The sequence below is a fragment of the Myxocyprinus asiaticus genome, chromosome 10 (genome assembly GCF_019703515.2).
Source record: "Myxocyprinus asiaticus isolate MX2 ecotype Aquarium Trade chromosome 10, UBuf_Myxa_2, whole genome shotgun sequence".
In the NCBI taxonomy this organism is placed as follows: Eukaryota; Metazoa; Chordata; class Actinopteri; order Cypriniformes; family Catostomidae; genus Myxocyprinus; species Myxocyprinus asiaticus.
The window spans coordinates 29,295,513-29,316,995 of NC_059353.1; the positions used below are offsets into that span (position 1 = coordinate 29,295,513).

The 21,483-nt window shown below is 38.1% G+C and overlaps 1 protein-coding gene across 1 annotated transcript in view; it reads right to left on the reverse strand.

Annotated features, from left to right (window-relative positions):
- pth2ra (parathyroid hormone 2 receptor a) overlaps positions 1–21,483 on the reverse strand; it is a 95,899-nt gene that overhangs the window by 18,845 nt on the left and 55,571 nt on the right. The window contains exons 8-9 of the mRNA XM_051708728.1: positions 13,028–13,088; positions 4,980–5,046 (exon numbers count right to left, since the gene is read on the reverse strand). Coding sequence (XP_051564688.1) covers positions 4,980–5,046; positions 13,028–13,088 — 128 coding nt within the window. The remainder of the gene's footprint in view (positions 1–4,979; positions 5,047–13,027; positions 13,089–21,483) is intronic.

Here is a 21,483-nt window from a genome sequence, read left to right on the forward strand (position 1 = left end):
CTGGCGGAAATTATAATTATTTAAATTGCTTCCAGCACCTTTAAGTTGCAAATTAGTACTGTATGTTAATTACACTAGAGAATATAAGTCTTACTGCAATAGTTAGCTGGTTGAGCTTCCCATTAGGACAAGTTTTGGGTGATACATCAACAAAACATAACTATTGTTATTATTTCTCACTTAATTATAGATTTACATATCACAAGTATAAGAAAAAAAATGTTAGTGTCTTGTTTAAAAAGTCTATAAGAAGGGGGCAGGAGCGCCAAATGAGGATTTGTGCGAAAAAACCTCAATAGATTGCACCCCAAAAATTACCTACAGAAATTAACATTAAAAAGTTGACTCCCCTAAGCATAATTGTATAATTTGCACAATAATGACCTCTTTGTCACAGAATGAGCACAGAGCACACAACATTCTCTTAAAAAGCTTGGGTACACATACAGTATACTTCTATGTCTCAAAAAGAACAAAGAGGACATTAAAGGTAGTGAAAAGACAGACAAAAAGACTACAGTATGTGCCCATTTTGACATTTTGCTAAATACATCCTATTATTGACCAACCACATCCTTCACCACACAGGATTTCCAGAGCTTTTCTCTGACATGTAACAGCAATATCATTATGGAATTTCCATTCACTGCAATCATGCATTTAAATGACCCCTTCTGCAGAATACTGCCCCCATATCCACCCATCTGTTCAGTGGGAGTATGGAAGAAATGGAAATGTGCTTTTCCAGTTCACGACATATGAATCATCATGGGCTAGCTTTTACTCTCATTATACTGTACACCTGACTTTTCTATTAATACCATCTATCCATCCATCCATCATTATTGTTGGCCTATTTGCCACTTTTATAAACAGTATAAAGCACATTTGCAAACAAACAGGCTATAGCTTTGAGTTGCCAAATACTTGAGTACTTTTTTTTTTACTGTACATTAGCAATGAGGACAGATCACAACACAAAAATTGTTTCACTGTCCTCCTCTGCCCTCTAATTATATACAACTACAGCCATTTCATAAGATGAAGGGAAGTAGAAAGGAAATACTGTATAAATTCACTGCATATTTTAAATGGAACGCTTGATCTCTGTCTCACATTTAGTATAAAACTAATTTTAAAATAAGCATCAAAATACGATGTGAGGCCATGGTTGGGGAGTAACGAAATACATGTAACGGGATTACGTATTTAAAATACAAAATATAAGTAACTGTATTCCACTACAGTTACAATTTAAATCATTGGTAATTAGAATACAGTTACATTCAAAAAGTATTTTGATTACTGAAGAGATTCAAACATTTATACATATAAATTATGCGATCTAAAGTGCATTTGAACAGCGGTGAAACACTTTCTTATGATGTGTTACATTCATACGAGCAGACAGAGAAGTAAGTTTGAAGTAAGTTTGGAGCAGAAGAAATAGAAATAAACCTTGTGTAAATTGTCAGCTTTATGCTAAGCTAAAATGCTATTTCTAGCCATTTTACATGCACGTTACCTGCCACGATCATATTTTTTTATCAAGAAAATTCACTATGGATCATAATTTCTTTTTTTCTAGTAAGACCTTTGATATTAGGGCAGAAATCATATTCTTGATAATAATTTTTGTATTGTTTTCCTGTAAAAATATCTAAAAATCCTTAAAATAAGATACATTTGATTGATCTTGTTATAGAAACAACACTGCATAAGATATTTAGGTTTTTCAGAGAATGCATTTTTAACATGTGTATTTTGTCTTACTGTACTGAGTTTTTATAGTCAAAACAAGTGAAAAAATCTACCAGTTCTGAAGAAGTAACCCAAAGTATTTAGAATATGTTACTGACCTTGAGTAATCTAACGAAATACGTTACAAATGTCATTTTACAGCATGTATTCTGTAATCTGTAGTGGAATACATTTCAAAAGTAACTCTCCCAACCCTGTGTGAGGCATCTACAAAATGATTCAAATTATCCATTTTGAACGGTTAGTATTTCAGTGTGTGTAATTGTGTGAGCCTGAGTGACAAAGTGTGAAAAAAATCAGCTTCCAAGAGCCAGCCTGAGTGAGTAGACCAGCATGCCTGTGAGATACACAGATGACATACTGTCATTTGCTACCAGTTGAATCAAAGTCCTAGAATGTCTGTAATTCAACAAAATTATTTGTTTGTCCAGTCAAGCAGAGTACTTTCAGTACCATCTGGAGTCTGAGCAGGTGTTCACCTCAGCTCACAGAGTGTCATGATGACATCATCTAGGCTGTGGTTGCAAAAGATCTGCCAGTCTTTGAAAGGTTACAAAAAAACCTCATGCTGGCAGCAAGGAAGCATCCAATACTGTCAGTGCTGTACACCTGGTAAAGGCTGTTTTCTACTACATTGTGGCCAACATTTTTATAAAGAATTAAGTTATGACAGAAAATGATATAGTAACAGGATTGGGAAATATCCAGCTGGACTCAAACTTGTGTCTCCCAAACAAGCATCACAGGTTGAATCATTAGTACACTAACTGCTATACAAACTTCAACATTGTTTAATAAAATTAATAAAACAAACATTTTGTCTAAGCATCAATGAGCTTATCCACTTTTAAAGGTTTAGTTCATCCAAAAATTTAAATGCTGCCGTTTATTCACCTATAAGTTGTTCCAAACCTGTATTATTAAAAAAAATTCTGTGCCATAATTTAATATAGGCAAATGTCAATTAATTTAAGAGCTGCGGTGGAAGAAAAGATTTTCAGCAAATGAAAAAAAATTTCTGATCATCACACAATTGTATTGTATGGCTCCAGAAGACTTACAATAAAGTGCACAAGTTATATTGACTAATTTATTGTACTTTTAAAGGGATAGTTCACCCAAAAATTTAAATTCTCTCATCATTTACTCAGTTTCATGCCATCCCAGATGTGTGTGACTTTCTTTCTTTTGCCAAACACAAACAAAGATTTTTAAAAGAATATCTCAGCACTGTAGGTCCTTAAAATGCAAGCTCCAAAAATCATAAAAAGGCCAATGACCACTGAAACTCCAGTGGTTTAAAATATGTCTTCTGAAGAGATGCAATCGTTTTGGGTTAAATACAGATCAATATTTCAATAATTTTTTATTATAAATCACCACTTTCACTTTCACAGGACTTAAAAATGTATCTGTTTTTCACCTAAAGTCATAGCATTGCTTCAGAAGATATGGATTTATCCACTGGAGTTGTATGGATTACTTTTATGCTGCGTTTATGTGAGTTATGTGAGTTTTGGACATTTGACTTTGCAAAAAACTCTTTTCATTTTGCACTGTTGCATAATGGAAAAGAGAAAAGTTTAGGTGAAGTTAGACGATTTCCCTCTTGTCTGCGAAAATGTCCTTAGTCTTTCAACTGTTTCTCAGACTTGCACTTGGTTCTCACACTGTAATAACCCTACTACCCTAATTTTTGACCCGGGACATGTAAATAAGATGTTATAAATACCACATAGTTTTTGGTATTGAACTCAAACTTTATGACTTTGTCAAGACCATCAAAATGAACAACAAAAAATGAAATACATTTTTGTATATAATTTTTTAAGTCAAATAACAATTTAAAACAAAACAAACTAAATGGGTCACATTTGACACGTATGGGAATAACCAGTTGTAACCTTTCACCTTAAAATTTTATGGATGTTTTACAGCTTTAAATAGTTTTTGTATATCAATAAATCAAATTTTACCTAAAAATGTTGTAAAACATTTCAAATTTAGCCCCAAGCCTCATACTGCTCTCTATTTTCCCCACCTGCTTCACTGTGTACTGCATTTTTCCCACAAATTGCATACTTTCCTCTCAAACGGGGTTTGTGCCTACATGCACATGTCCACACACACAAACACACTTTTTTTATTAGTTTTAAACAGGTTATATGTAAATAAGTTTACTAAAATGATTTTTATAATAGGGAACAATGGGCCCAGGGCATGCTGAGTGACTCCAGCCAGGTCTCCTAAGCAACCGAATTGGCCTGGTTGCTAGGGAGGGAAGAGTCACATGTGGTAACCTCCTCGTGGTCGCTATAATGTGGTTCGTTCTTGGTGGGGCGCGTTGTGACATGAGCGTGATTGCCGCAGTGCATGGCATGAAGCCTCCACACGTACTATGTCTCCGTGGCAGCGCGCTCAACAAGTCACATGATAAGATGCGCGGGTTGACAGTCTCAGGCATGGAGGCAACTGGGATTCGTCCTCCGCCACCCGGACTGAGGCGAGTCACTACGCGACCACGAGGACTTAAAAAGCACATTGGAAATTGGGCATTCCAAATTGGGAGAAAAATTCCACACAAAAAAAAAATAATAATAATAATAATAATAAAAAAGAAAAATAGGGAACAATGGGGCTAAATGCCCCCAATAGTAAAAGACCTATGGGACTTATTTTCTCCTAAAACATTAGATGGCAGAAAGAACTATTACTGCACCTTCCTAAACCCCTTTAAGCAGTTGTTTGACATTAGTGGGAAAGAATGGATTTGCTGCAATGGACGTGTAAAGTGGGTCCATTTTGACTGCTGTAAATGGCAATAGAGATTTATTTGTGAAATACAGTAGACATGTTCTAAAATTGTAACTAAAATGTACACTGTTGATCTTTTAAAAGCAGAATAAATAAAAAATATTTTGCAATATAGTTGAGATATGGCCAATGTTTGCCAATGTTTACAAAAAGAAAAAAAAAAAAAAAACGCACAAAATTATGTCACTCCATTAATATTCAATATATATTTTTCCCCCTATCATTATACACTTTGGGTCCACAATAAAAAAAATACAAAAATATTCAAATCGAATTTTAGAGAATTTATGCATTTTGAATAGTTTTCAAAACGGCTCAAAAATGAGGGTGCCATTTCTTAAGACAATAAGGCGGTTTAAGGCTCTGACAGTTTTTCACGTCGTTTTCACATCGTTCTTACTCACTCCAATGGCTGTCAGAATAGGGACCTGGTAGATCCATTTGATGTTTCCTGCACTTAGCTCCCAGCATCTGCAGAAATAAAGACAGAGAGAGACGGTAAAAAATGAGAGAGCAGAGGAGGAGATAATAGGAGGAAGGTAAATTATTTGGCACACAAGACACATGATAGAGGGGATATTTATAAAAGGATAGAGAAAAAGAGAGTGGGAGAGACTGATAGAAAGAGATAGAGAAGTTTTCATTCCGAGAGGCAGTGCAAACACAGTAATCATACAGTATACTTTATTTCACAATTCATACTGTATGCAGTATGGACAGTTTAGTCTCTCTGAAACACTGAACTCACTCCTTCTCTCTTTCTTTCACTATGAGCATGCTTATGAAGCTCATTTCCATTTGTTTGCCTCCAATTTGTTTTGCCATTCATAATCCTATCAGTGTAGCTAAATAGATATTCTATCGTGCAGAGTATATCACCCATAAATAGGATATAGTATAGGCACTCAAAAGAGATATTGAGCACTTGGCCAGACTGAAGCAAAACTAAGGAGTCAAAATGATAATTTTATACATCAATTACCATAGAATGATGAATTGATTTTGATTATCCTCATTAAGGGGTTTTAATATCTCATGATTAAATGTGGGAACTGCAGTCAGTCAGGATATCAAAAAGTGTATCATTTGAGAGTACACACCTCCATACCTCCTTTCGAACCGTGCTGCCAAGCATTCATCTAGTGAATCTCCGCTCTCTTCCTAACAAAATGGACGAATTACTTCTTCTCACCCGCAAAAATAAGGACTTTGTAAATTCTGCTGCATTGTGCTTCATGGAAGCCTGGGTGAGTGAAGCCATTCCAGACAGTGCATTACATGTACCAGGCTTCCAGCTGAACGGATCACACCGAAGAGTTAACAGGGAAAACGAGAGGCGGTGGAACGTGTTTTTACGTCAACGAATGTTGGTGTACAGTTGTACCAATGCTGTCCTAATTTAGAGGCGCTCTTCTTAAACTGTAACCTTTTCTACTTGCCAGCTGTTGCAGCACTGCAACAGCTTGGCTGATCAGATCAGACATGCAGCAACAACACCCAGACTCACTCATTATTATTCTTGGAGATTATAACAAGGCAAATCTCACACGCGAACTGCCCAAATACAGACAGCACATTACATGCCCCACCAGAGACAGAAATACACTAGATCATTGCTACACAACAATAAAGGATGCATATTGCTCTGTCCCACGTGCTGCTTTAAGACTCTCTGATCACTGTCTGGTTCATCATCTTTTGACCTACAGGCAGAAACTAAAATCAGTTAAACCTGTAGTAAAGACTGTATAAATATAGACCAATGAAGCAGAGCTGGAACTACAAGCCTGCTTTGACTGCACTGACCTGGACGAGCTCACAGATACTGTGACATCATATATAAGTTTCTGTGAGCACATGTGCATTCCTACTAGGACTTATTTATCATACAACAATGACAAACCATGGTTTACAGCAAAATTCAGGCCAAAGAGGATGCTTATAGAAGTGGGGATAAAATCTTGTACAATCAGGCCAAATACAGTCTAACAAAGGAGATTAGAGTGGCTAAAAGAAGCTATTCTGAAAAGCTGAAAAAACAGTTTTCAGCTATCGACCCTGCATCAGTGCGGAGAGGCCTGAAAGACTTAACCAACTACAAGACACCATCCCCCAACACTGTAGGGAATCAACAACTGGCTAATGACCTGAATGTGTTTTACTGTAGATTTGAAAAGCCCAGTCTCACACCCCACACCCGCTCCGACCTTCACAGCACACAACCATTTACACCTCCTGCCACTAACCTCCTCCCCTCTCCTGCTACTCAACATGCACTTAAGATCTATGAAAATGATATGTACCGGGTCTTCCGGAAACAGAAGACAAGAAAAGCACAGGGTCCAGATGGTGTTTCACCCACTTGTCTAAAATCTTGTGCTGACCAGCTGGCCCCCATCTTCACACAGATCTTCAGCAGATCACTGGAGCAGTGTGAGGTTCCCTGCTGCTTCAAATGCTTCACAATCATCCCCATCCTAAAGAAACCCAAGATCAAAGGATTTAATGACTACAGACCTGTCGCTCTGACGTCTGTGGTCATGAAGTCATTTGAGAGACTGGTGTTGGCCCACCTGAAGGACATCACTGAACCCCTTCTGGATCCCCTTCAATTTGCTTATAGAGCAAACAGGTCTGTGGATGATGCAGTCAATATGGGGCTGCATTAGATATTTCAACATCTAGACAGACCAGGGACTTATGCAAGGATACTATTAGTTGACTTCAGTTCAGCTTTTAACACAATCATCCCTGCTCTCCTATGGACTAAATTAACCCAGCTCTCTGTTCCTGGCTCTATCTGTCAGTGGATCACCAGCTTTCTGACAGACAGGCAGCAGCTAGTGAGAATAGGGAAATTCACCTCCAGCACATACACAATCAGCACTGGTGCCCCCCAGGGATGTGTGCTCTCCCCACTACTCTTCTCCCTCTACACAAATGACTGCACTGCCAAGGACCCCTCTGTTAAGCTCCTGAAGTTTGCAGACGACACTACAGTCATCGACCTCATCCAAGATGACAATGAGTCTGCATACAGAAGGGAGGTTGAACAGCTGGCCATCTGGTGCTGAACATGCTTAAAACAGTGGAGATGATAGTGGACTATAGGAGGAACACCCCAACATTAACCCCGCTCACCATTCTGAACAGAACTGTGGCAGCAGTGGATTCATTCAGGTTCATGGGCACTACCATCTCACAGGACCTGAAGTGGGAGACCCACATTGACTCCATTTTGAAAAAGGCCCAGCAGAGGTTATGCTTCCTTCGCCAGTTGAGGAAGTTCAACCTGCCACAGGCGCTGCTGATACAGTTCTACTCAGAAGACATTGAGTCTGTCCTTTGCACTTCTATAACTATCTGATTTGGTTCAGCTACCTAGTCAGACATCAGAAGTTTAGTTCGGATTGCTGAGAGGATTATTGGTGCTCCCCTACCCACCCTGCTAGAACTGTACACATCCAGAGTGACGAAAAGGTCCCCATTCATCCAGCACACTTCCTCTTTAAGCTGTTGCCCTCTGGCTGGCACTACAGAGCATCAGAAAAGTCAGGCACAGGAACAGTTTATTTCCCTCAGGCCATCCACCTCATGAACAGTTAAAACTGCCCTCAAATACTTTCCTTTGGTCAGTACAACCATGTGCAAAATTCAATCCATCCATTCCTACTTATATCCATATTTCATTTATATTCTTTAACATATCCTACCTCTTCTACAATACATTACATCACCTGCACATAACTGTATATCTGTATATAAAATATTCTAACAACATTATTGCGCTATTGTATATTTCTCTTTTTTTATCTGATTTTTGTATTATTTTTTTATGTCACTATATGTATATATGTTTAAATGTATGTGTGTATGCATGTATATACATTGCATTCTCTTGCACAGGAAGCTTCTGACACCATGACAAATTCCTTGTGTGTGTAAGCATACTTGGCAATGAAGCTCATTCTGATTCTGATTCTGATAAAGGAACAAAGGAAGGCATTCCACTTTCCTGAGTGCTGTTGCTGCTGATACGTGCATTCTGAAAAGGACTCATTAAAATAAGACTGAGTGATTGCCTTTTATATAACCATAGTAAAATAAAATTAGCTGCACAGTAGAGAGACAACAACAAGGCAACAGTAAATAAACTTGCTGCTTAGCTGGGTGTAGGTAAACTTGTCTGACAATGGGGCAAAACCCATATGAAGATAGTGAGGTACTCCATGAAATGCTATGAGGCTTATTGCTTTTATATAACAGCTGCAAGAGCAATATGATAAAAACGTCTATGTTCTAGCTACATTACTTACTGTATATGGACTTACATTTTACTTTTTGCAAATGTAGAAACATTTTCAATCTGCTTGGCAACAATAGCTGTTGTCAAGCCATTTCAAAGCAAATACATCCTTTTAGAGATGCATATGGAATATCTAACAACCACATAACATTTGTATTATTCATTTGGCAGCCACTTTATGTGACTTATAGTGTCTTTAAGATAATTGGTATATGAGTTTTCTGGGAATTGAACCTCTGACCTTGGCATTGTTAGTATCACATTCTACAGGTTGGAATGTAAATGATCAACAAGAATGCAGGCCAGGAGAGCATGGCAATACCTGTCATCTTTTCAGCACATTTTCAGAGTGGAATATTTAGATTTTATGGTCTTGCATGATGGCATGACCCCATCACTCAGAACTGACAAATGTCTGGATACTTGACTAAGCACTGAAATTTAACAAGCTTGAATTCTCACTTTGTGCCTTCCTTAATCTAAGCCTTTCATTTGCATTTTCCTCTAGTTGAGTAGAAGATAAAACAAACATAAAAGGAAAGCTGTGGTCTAATCAAATGGTTTCATTTCCCCCAAATGCTTAGGCATTTCTTGGGATTTTGTGCAGATTTAATAATCTACAATATAGAAAGAGTTTATTTATAGAAGTCAAAACAACTTCACAGAGATTTAACAATTCTTGAATTTAAGTGATGTGCATTGGCTTTTTCTCGAATCAACAAGAAAATTGTGAATTAATGGAGTTCCACAGTTTATTATGTCTAATTCATTTTCATAAATTATTCAATATATTTAAAAGAAATGATTATTCTTTTTTGTGTTTTTATCACATTAATCTTTATTGACTGTACTTAGTCAATCAGGCTATTATGTAATTAGGTTATGTTTAGTATGGAAATTACAGAGTAATTGTTCTGCAAGTGCATGTGACCAAAAAGAACCAGTATCAAAATATTGAATGTTTTCATAGCTCAGTTAGATTAAATAGAGCTGTTTAGGCTGTAGTCCAAAAACTGTGAAGATAATTAGCATTTTCGAGCCATGGGTTCCCTTGGGATTTACCTATGGGTTTCTATAATGGCAGTTTTGGATTTATGACTAAAATAAGGTCTGTGGTTAACATTATTTGAAGATATTTTGACATTTCTTTTACAACTTAAATTACACAGTCACACCTCAAATGTGAATTTTGAAGCTTCCGTGTTTTAGCAACATACATTTTTTAAAACACGTTTACAACAGACCTTATTTTTCTCATTAATTAAAAAAACAAAAAAAAAAAAACATGATAAAAACCCATAGGAAAATCCCGAGGGAACCCATGGAGAATTAGCCTTCTGAGTTCACCTACAAATTGATGTCATGGCTGAACAGCTTAATTATAGATTCTACAACATAAAGATCCACTCAACTTATTTAATTGGAATAAGCATCGTTCCAAGAGTGCTAATATTTTGTTACAATTCTATGTAGCAACAAACATCCACAACATTTAGCATAGTTTACATTCAACATGTTTAGCATAGACCAGTAAAACCCTGTTGGTAGATGCTGTAACTACACCATTCTGTAGCCAAAAAGCATCTTTCTCCATTGGTGGTCATTCAAAAGTAGTAATGTATTCTGCTTTATTTATTTATTTATTTATTTGCAAGAAACATATAAATCACAACTATTTCATTCGATTATAGATGTTTTCCAAGGACCAACTTTTTGGAGGGCTCACAAAAGCATTCTGTGTCAAAGATATCAAAGCTCAGCATAGTTGCAAGTAAAGGGATTGGGACTGAGTATGTTCTTGTGGTGCAATCAACCAATCAGCATAGTCAGAATGTCAGGACATCACGCATGTGGCTCCAGAATAATTGGTCACATGCCATTTATAGCTCTGGTGATTGGCTCCAAAAAGAACAGAGCACCAATGAGCAAAGATGGCAGCAAGCAGGTTGTGTACTTCAGCACATAAGCAGCCGATCAGCCAGAAGGATAAAGTGGGAATGCTAACAGATAACTTTCTACAAGTATTATAGACCTCCTTGGTAACAGTGCTATACCATCTAGAATAATATTATCTTCTTGTGGTGTTTAGGAGTAATAGTATCAACTGACTATTCAGTAGAAGTAGAGGTATGACAATGTACAAGATTTAAGAACGAGACGCTTTTGCTTCTTTTTTTCCAATACATAATATTTTAGTACTGCTGAGGATGTTTTTCAGTTCTGAAACATATGTCTAGATAGCACATAAAAGTCTTACATCAAAAGATCATGTAATATAAGATTTATCATGATATGAACTCTTTAAATGTTAAAAGTCTTAAATCAGTAGGCAGCATGACTGGTAAAGAGTGTTTTAAAGATACAATCTGTGATATACTTAACTAAGCCACCTTAACACAAGTTAAAAAGCCCCTACATCTAAAAACAAAGCTTTATGTTGATAACAAATGTGTAGAGTCCCCTGAGACACAGTGAGCTGTTGCTTCAAGACATTTGCTTTTGTATGATCACTAACAGCCTGTAAGCTGCATGCATACAAATTGTATTCTCAAGGGGATTAAGGCAATGGCATTCAGCAAGTGTTTGAAAAGAACACAATTAAAAGTTAACGCCTCAGACATGATCTAACACCATTCAGAGATCATAACATCACTTTTAAAGATACTTAAACTCTAGATCTGGTGATAACCTTGAACATCACAGATGATGTAGTGGTGTTTCAAATAACACAAGAACACAAACATTTCCAAGACCAACACTAACTCACTTGCTAGTGAGCTAGAAGCTCTGGGTTGCCACATCAAGATCTGAATGAGGGATATATTTAATATTTATATATATATATATATATATATACATACACACACCAATCAGCCACAACATTAAAACCACCTGCCTAATATTGTGTAGGTCCCCCTCATGCCGCCAAAACAGCGCCAACCCACACCTCAGAATAGCATTCTGAGATGCTATTCTTCTCACCACAATTGTACAGAGCGGTTATCTGAGTTACCGTAGACTTCGTCAGTTCGAACCTGTCTGGCCATTCTCTGCTGACCTCTCTCATCAACAAGGCATTTCCATCCACATAACTGCCGTTCTCTGGATGTTTTTTGTTTTTGGCACCATTCTGAGTAAATTCTAGAGACTGTTGTGTGTGAAAATCCCAGGAGATCAGCAGTTACAAAAATACTCAAACCAGCCTGTCTGTCACCAACAATCATCCATGCAATTATCTAATCAGCCAATTGTGTGGCAGCAGTGCAGTGCATAAAATCATACAGATACGGGTCAGGAGCTTCAATTAATGTTCACATCAACCATCAGAATAGGGAAAAAAATTATTTCAGTGATTTTGGACCGTGGCATTATTGTTGGTGCCAGACGGGTTGGCTTGAGTATTTCTGTAACACAATATTAGGCAGGTGGTTTTAATGTTGTGGCTGATGGGTGTGTGTGTATATATATATATATATATATATATATATATATATATATACAATATATATACACTACCGGTCAAAAGTTTTGAAACACTTACTCATTCTTTATTATATATATATTTTTTTTACATTTAGAATAATAGTAAAGTCATCAAAACTATGGAATAACATAAATGGAACTATGGGAATTATGTTGTGACTAAACAAAATCCAAAATAAATCAAAACTGTGTTATATTTTAGCATCTTCAAAGTAGTCACCCTTTGCCTAGAATTTGCAGACATGTACTCTTGACATTTTCTCAACCAAATTCTTGAGGTATCACCCTGGGATGCTTTTTAAACAGTATTAAAGGAGTTCCCATCTATGTTGGACACTTATTGGCTGCTTTTCTTTATTATTTGGTCCAAGTCATCAATTTCAAAAACTTTTTATAATGAAATAAATTAATATGGTGGCACAATTATATTTTTGTCTACAAAACTAATTTCAAGCATTTAAGCATATGCCTTCAGATCAAAAGATTTTTAAGATCATGAGAAACATTTCAGTCAAGTGTTTCAAAACTTTTGACCGGTAGTGTATGTATATATATATATATATATATAATTTTTTTTTTGTCTACCATCACTTCAAGCAAGATCATTAGGACATGAGGTCAAGTCTGTGATGATGAACACATTAACTTATGTAGAGATGTCACCTTGCATCTGCCAGCATTGCCCTGACAACTGCCCAAGCTGCAACAAAGAGAGCAGGAACACCTAAAATGAAAAAACACAAACAAAAAAACAAACAAACAAAGAAAGTGGTGTTCAGTGATCTGTTTGTAAACAATGTAAGTTATGGTTAAGGGAGTGGCAATATTACAGGACACTAATGTCACAAAAACACAACAATATATTTTTATTATCTGTCTCTATGTTGCCATTATGCAACTAAAGAGTGTCAACTGTACTGTATTTGTGAGGTCATTTGCCAGCATTTAGCTTGACAAATAATCTCATGAGAATACTTTAATTACATTTTCGTGACCACGCTAGGTGCAGTGGAACGTGCATACACCGCGCGCAACAGCTTATCTAATTATCCTGAGAGCGCTGTTTATATTTAGAATTGCATTTATGGGGGGCCTGGGTAGCTCAGCAAGTAAAGACGCTGACTACCACACCTGGAGTCACAAGTTCGACTTGTGGTTCTCGCTCTCGGTGGGGCACGTGGTGAGTTGTGCGTGGATGCCGCGGAGAATAGCATGAAGCCTCCACGGTAACGTGCTCAACAAGCCACTTGATAAGATGCACGGATTGACGGTTTCAATCCGCAACTGAGGCAACTGAGATTCGTCCTCTGCCACCTGGATTGAGGCGAGCCACTATGCCACCATGATGACCTAGAGCGCACTGGTAATTGAGCATTCCAAATTGGGGAGAAAAAGTGGAGAAAATCCCCCCCCCCCAAAAAGAAATGTATTGATGATATAATTGTATTGGTATTTTCCCACCTGTTGCCATAGACTGCTATTTACGACACTGCAAAAGAGACTAGTGAAAGAAGTTGGAGAGGGTAAAATGTTTGGATTTGGGGAGGTGGTTATATAAGACTTTATTTTACCACTTCCTTATTTTTATTATATTTTTGTTTAATTTGAAGTGTAATTTGAATCAGTTGCACAAAAGAATGTAAGTCCATATTTCTATTCTTCTAATTCAATGCATACAGTCAGCCCGTTTACACTACCAACTTCTTATGAATATGCTCTTTTTCTTTATATCGCTGGTTCTTGACAAGGAATGGACTATATAATAGGACACAGATGTTCAATAACCGGAGAAGAACCTCAAAATTAAACTGCAAGTAACCCAGCCCATCAGCGCTTTGCACATGCAATTTTGTCAAACCCATTTGAGCCTAATGCCAAAACTACATGACCACTGACTTGACTTTGCAAATATGACGTATCGCATAGTGCTGCGCTTAGCACTTAGCACTCTTAAAATAGACCCCCATATGTGGACATACCTAATAAGAATGCTGTGGGATTTTATTTCTTATAATTTAGTATGCTCTGCATTGTGCTGCAAACTGCTATAAATATGGTGTGAACAAAAGTTAACATCCATATGAACTTCTCTTTTATTTTTTGAGTTTTTAAGGAAGTACTAAAGCATAACTCTGATTTTAACCTGCAATGCCTCTCCAGGTGTTTGTGAGCCCCCGAAAAGGGGAGCTTGTTTCCTCCTTTTCTGTAGCATGTTTTTATTTTATTTATTTTTTTATTTTTATAACAGGACACTGGACAGGAAGAACATAAAATAACTTATTTTTATGTCTGGTAGGAATTGAAAAAAAAAAAAGATGATTAAAATACACTGAATATTTCCGTTCAGGCAAAATGTCTTAATAACTGAAATAACTGGTTTGCTTGAATTCACAATCAGTCAGGCAATCAGCTTTTGAACTAAAAGTGCTGGTAAACATCCAAGTAAGCAAAATCAAAATTCCTCAGTAACTACAGGACTATTACCAGTAATAATCTTTGCAATCTTTGATATATTGTGCAGTGATTCAAGAAACGTTAAAGTTAAATATTAATGTAAATACAGCTTTTACATTTGTATATTTGTTTATTTCATATATATAGGAAAATCAGAGTGATGTAGCGGAAAGCAGAAATGTATAGGCAATTCATACAAGGGGAGTTTTAGGAGGCCATGAATTCATGATTGATGTACGCAAATGTGGAAAAGCAAAATCATCATAATAATATTTGACTATGAAATATTTCACTGCTATCCAAATGAGAGCACCATCTGCAGAAGTCAATGTGATAACATTATTTCAAAAGGTTTTTATTCTAAATTTATTTTAGCAGGCATGTTTAATGGTGGGTAGCTCAGCAACTATACAAACGCTGCTTCCCTTTGACGTGATGCACGGTTTAAACCTTAGAGATACCGGCATCATTTCATGCATACCAAGATGCAAAACTGGCTGCATCTCAGGGTAAGTGTGTCAACCAAGGGTCTTCTTCTCTCAATCAGTAGTTCCCATGGTGATTGTGGGGTACCTGTGGGTGTCAGGGATTATCTCGCGGAAATAATGTGTGCCTTGACTTAAACTACATTTTCTTGGTGACAGCTTTGAGAAAGTGGAGCTTTTTTATGTGCTTAAACAGGCACACATGCTTAGTTGAATCTGCTGGCATACTAGCATAACAACCTACTTCTTAGTAGGAAAATGTCATTCAATAGAATGAAACTTCTTCCTTTTTAAGCATTTTAATATTTCACTGTAACGCATACATTCTAAAAGGAACAGTTTTACCCTCTAATAAAAATTATGTCATCATTTACATTCATTTACTTATCATTTGAAACCTATATAACTTTCTTTCTTCTGTGGAACACAGAAGTGTTTTGAAGAATGTTCATGCAGCTTTTCTCCATGCAATGAAAACATACAGTGATCAGGGGCTTTCAAGCTCAAAAAGGACAATAAAGCACCACAACAGCAGTCTACATGACTTTTTCAGGTCTTCTGAAACCATACAATAGCTCTGTGTGTGGAAAAGACAAAAAATTCAGCTTTTATTCTCTGAAAATCTTGCCCTTCACCGTAGCTCTCAAATCTTATTTGCGCTTTTGCATATTCAGACTTGGTGCATTACAATCGATTACAAGACAAGTTAGAACCAATGCTCTTTAGAGGGTATTTACACTTGGTCACTTCATGCATTTTTACTGATCAGATTGATGGATGGATACGAGATGGATATAAATCTGATTACTCACCTCCAGAGGTGGTTTCAGACACATTCCAAACAAAGCTCAGTCAAGTGTAAAGGCATCTGGCTCTTCAAGCCACATATGTAAACTTTACTCAGCACAAACCATGCAATGTCACCTACAGTAAGTGATACATTACACCTGCTACCACGTATTTGCAGAGGACTCATGTCACGCAATACATAACAACAAATTAAGAACAGATGCACGTTGTGGGAGAGACAGAACTTTTTTCTTCATTTATTTGATGCAGATGGCTGGCAAAACTGAAACTAAACACTGACAATGAGCGCAGCTGTCGAGCAAGACACATCTTACCTATGATAAGCCCTGAGGGGAAAAATACACATTGTGCACTGGGCAGTCACTTGGAATCAAATAATAAAACACATCTTTTAAATTTGTTGCCCGGCATTAGCAAAATCACAGGAGTGAACTCTGTTTTATTAATTTATATATAATGTGAGAATTGAAGATCGAATTTATATCCGTTTGACAGAGACACAATATGTGTCCAAGTGTAAACCGAAAGTGCTTTTTCAAACAGATAGCAATCAGATAAATACACATGAAGTAACCAAGTGTAAATACCCCCTTAGTGTCACTGACATAAAACTTGCCATTAAGCATCTTTCATTCACTTTCACTGTATGTCAAACACTTCTGTTGTGTTTGACATAAAGAAAATCTCATGGGTTTAAATCAAATCAAATCAAATCACATTTACATGAGTAAGTTATGACAGAATTTTCATTTTTTCATTTACAGCATCCCTTTAAATAACTTAAAAAAAAAAAAAAAAAAAAAAAAGGTCCTTTGCTATATTGATTATTGGCTCGCACAGTGCGTGGTTTAAAAATTCACTTCAGATTATGAAATAAATGTAAATAATTTATGTCACACATCTGCATTGTGCCCTTATAAGCAAATAAAAATAATTGTACAGCAATCATACCCGCAAAATGAATAGTTGATAATTGTGTCACATATACTTTGAACAGCGATGATTCCTCCATTAAGACTATAATTATAAGGCTGGTTGGACCATCAGCGTGACATTGTTGTGTAGTACTTTCACAGACTTTACCAAGAGGTCATTAATAAGTCATGCCAAACACATTTGCGAGAATGTAGTGAACAGCAGCTCCTGGAGCAGCAAATCTACATATCAAAAGGGGCCTGTATCTCTGCCCTTGCAGGAGAAAAACATCAAAAGGGAATGACAAATAAATAAAGAACACTTCAACTTGAAATCACTTGAAAAGGAAGCAACCTCTCAAAACAAACTGTGGTGAGCGTTCGCTGCGCTGTTTCACAGTGTAGGAGCAGAGCAGAGGGAGGGGATAAATATCACTAGTGAATAATGGCTGAGTTCCAATGTGGAGATTTCTCAAATAAATACATGAGATACATATTTAAAGGCTGCCATCTCTGAGCTGGGCATCTGTATGCTTTAAAATGTTAAATGTAAGGATGCATCATACATTTAACAATTAACAATTTGTTCGACTAATGCTACTGGTTAAAAATATTACTGTTGTACAATAAAATAATGTACAAACAACTAAAGAGAGCAAAGCTGATGGGTTTTCCATGTTTGCCAAGTTATGTACACACTGAGGGCACTATAACATGTAAACAACAGTCTTCCTCTCAGTCTTTTTAAGAGAAATCAGAAAAATATGATGTACATTACCAAGCACAGTGCTGTGCAGGACTATTGCATCTGTGAAGACGACATGGCCTGATGCAAATTGTGCGGTACAACAATGACGTTCAGCAGTAGCATAAACACAATGCAATACCATATCAACATCAAACATCGACAAGGCTAAGAACATCGGCCTACAGTCCAGCATTTTGTCCATATTTAAAGTGAGACTGATTGTAAAGGTGATCACACAACGGGTATGAAGGATGATTACGAAGGACATTGTAACGTGGGGTAATGGAGAGGAAGACAGGAGACGCAGGAGTAGATTAACTTTAAGTCTTTAATAAGGAAATACGCTGAGTGTACACTGGAGTGGAACATCAAAACATAATGTAGCAATTCATAACCAACTAAATCACACTTTAACAACACAACGTAACAATACGAGAACTGACAAGGAATGAATAAAACTGGGCCAGGAGGCCTGGGAGGCGGCCACGGGGCAGGGACTGGGTCAGGAGGCCTGGGAGGCGGCCACGGGGCAGGGACTGGGTCAGGAGGCCTGGGAGGCGGCCACGGGGCAGGGACTGGGTCAGGAGGCCTGGGACGCGGCCACGGGGCAGGGACTGGGTCAGGAGGCCTGGGACGCGGCCACGGGGCAGGGACTGGGTCAGGAGGCCTGGGACGCGGCCACAGGGCAGGGACTGGGTCAGGAGGCCTGGGAGGCGGCCACAGGGCAGGGACTGGGTCAGGAGGCAGAACCGCTGAAGGAGGAGACTCTGGGGAAGCGGGCAGAGCCATGGAAGACACTGAGGGTGGAGCCGTGGAAGAGTCTGAGGGTGGAGCTAGGAGAGGCTCAAAGGCAGGCGGAGCCATGGAAGGCTCTATGGGCGGAGCCGTGGGAGGCTCTAAGGGTGGATCCATGGAAAGCGGAGCCATGAGAGACCCGAGGAGCAGAGCCAGGGAACTTGGTGCCTGGAGAGTATCCGACAGCTTGATGGGCCAGGGTGGAGCCGAAAGGACATAGAACCGAGGTGGGATTGAGGGAACAAAGGGTCAAGGCGGAGTCGGAGGATTTGAGGTTCCCCTTGACCATGGCTTCACAGGGAGTGAAGGTCGAGCCGGTGACATGGGAGGAGCCGGCTGACCAGGAGGAGGAGGAGGAGGAAGTGTCCTGAGTGAAGCCAGTGGAGGAGGAAGGACCAGGGTACTGGACGGAACTGTGGTGTCCATGATGTTGGGCAGGGCCAGTGGAGGAGGAGTATACTGGGTGGGCATATGGGTGGGAATGGAATCAAAGTCAATAAGCTCCATGAAAGCAGGCTCTGGGACAGATGGGGCTATAGGTACTGGCTCTGGGACGGTCGAGGCTACAAGCTCTGGGACGGTCGAGGCTACAGGCGTGGGCGCTGGCTCGTAGACCATGGCAGGCGTGGGCTTGTTGACCGTGGCAGGCGTGGGCGCTGGCTCGTTGACCATGGTAGGCTTTGGAGGAGGAGCCGTGGAAGGCTGAAGGGCATCCACTGTGGGAGGAGATACAAAGTCCTCATCCCCCATACCCACAGTGAAAGGTGAGCTGCAGAGCCACCTCCACGTAGTCAGCGATCGTCCAGTGATGACACGACGGAGGCATCAGCTCCTTCAATGTACTATTCAGGCCCTGAAGAAACTCACCAGAGCGTGGTCATCATAGTGCACCAAATTCACGAGATGGTGAAACTCATGCACGTGATCCTCAACTGGACGGTCTTCTTGTTCGAGGAGGAGGATTGCTACTGCCGGTATATCCATTTTGTTAGGTCAGTCCTTCTGTAACGTTGGGTTCATGGAGAGGAAGACAGGAGACGCAGGAGTAGATTAACTTTAAGTCTTTAATAAGGAAATATGCTGGAGTGGACGCTGGATTGGAACATCAAAACATAACAATATAGCAATTCCTAACCAACTAAATCACACTTTAACAACACAATGTAACAATACAAGAACTGAAAAGGAATGAATAAAACTGGAGGGTATTTATACACAGGTGCTGATGAGGAAATGGAGGAGAGGTGAGGAAGTTTGGGAACAGATGGCAGTGATGAGGGCAGTGCATTATGGGAAGTGTAGTCCAGGGGAAACTAAGGATGACACAAAAACCACATCAAAATAAGAGTCCTTGAAGAACATGAGGGAGACAGACTGTGACTGACATGTTGCCCATTTGCGTGGTGGACGGTGATGGCTTTCGAGATCTACTGAAATACTTTGAACTGAATTATCAAATTCCTTCAAGGAAGTCCGAAATTAACTTTTTAGCCCAACAACCAAGGTGGCTGTTAGATGAAAAAATTTACCAGCCAGTAATATGTCTTACCAGCCTTTTTTTTATTTTATTATTTATTGCATTTTTCAAGTGGAGTTTACAGACACGAGAGACAAATAAACAATACTGTAAGCATGTTTTAAAGTGAACTGCTTTTTTAAAGAATTGTATTGATTTATTATTTATTAAATATTTACAGTAATTGCCAGATAGTCCATTTAGAATAATTTTTCAGATTATTCACTTATTACAACAAAACTACATTTGTATTTTAAACTACATGTTGCCATATGAATGACCGGTAAGTAACTTTCATGAGCCTTAAGTACAGCACACATAACACAGTAACAATTCTTGGTTTATTTGGAATGAGTCAATTAATTCAGTCAGCTCCAACTGATTCATAAAAAGAGCCATGTCATAGATTTACTGCTAACTAGGGATGTCATCATACTATTTTTTTGAGAACGAGTACCAATATTTCCTTTTCAGTGCTCGTCGATACTGATACCTGTTTTTTTCTGAAATCCATATCAACAGTTTATTTTTATTTTATCATCAAAATTGTGTCTGAATAAATGAATATAATTAAAACTTTAATCAAATGAAAATAGAACAATTAATTTTCAACATAATATTGTACTATTTGTATCAAATGAGGTGGTTTTATTCAGAACCTCACAGCACAATCCAAAATACAACATTGGAATTATTTTTGTCAAATAAAGTGCTGCATAACAGAGCATCACAGGTGTAAGATATTGCTTAAATATTATACAATTACTACTGATCTATTATTAGTACTAGTAGTAGTAGTATTACAGTGAAAATTAACTATACAATAGTGATTTATTTCTGACATACTTTTTTCCATTTAAATTGAGCTTTTATTTTGAAGCCCTTTGCGTTTTTGTGTGTTTTAACGGAAGTTTTCACCTCCGGAAAAGCCAGTCGCAACGTGATTATTAAATTGCAAACAGCTGCTATTTGATTAAATGAATAAGTAGTCTGTATGCAGTGAATTAGTGTTCTGCTCTGTGAGTTAGTGCTCTGCTCGCAGTAATCTGTTACAAACAGAGAGCACGAGTGTGAGCCAAGGAACTCGTAAGAGCAGCCGGCATCGGCACAACACAGGCTCCACACATTCGCAGGTTCTCACATTTGAAGAGCACACAGCATGTGCAAAGTTTATATATATATATATATATATATATATATATATATATATATATATATATATATATATATATATATATATACACACACACACACACCAATCAGCCACAACATTAAAACTACTGCCTATAGATGATATTCTTCTCACCACAATTGTACAGAGCGGTCATCTGAGTTACCATACACTTTGTCAGTTCGAACCTGTCTGGCCATTCTCTGTTGACATCTCTCAACAACAA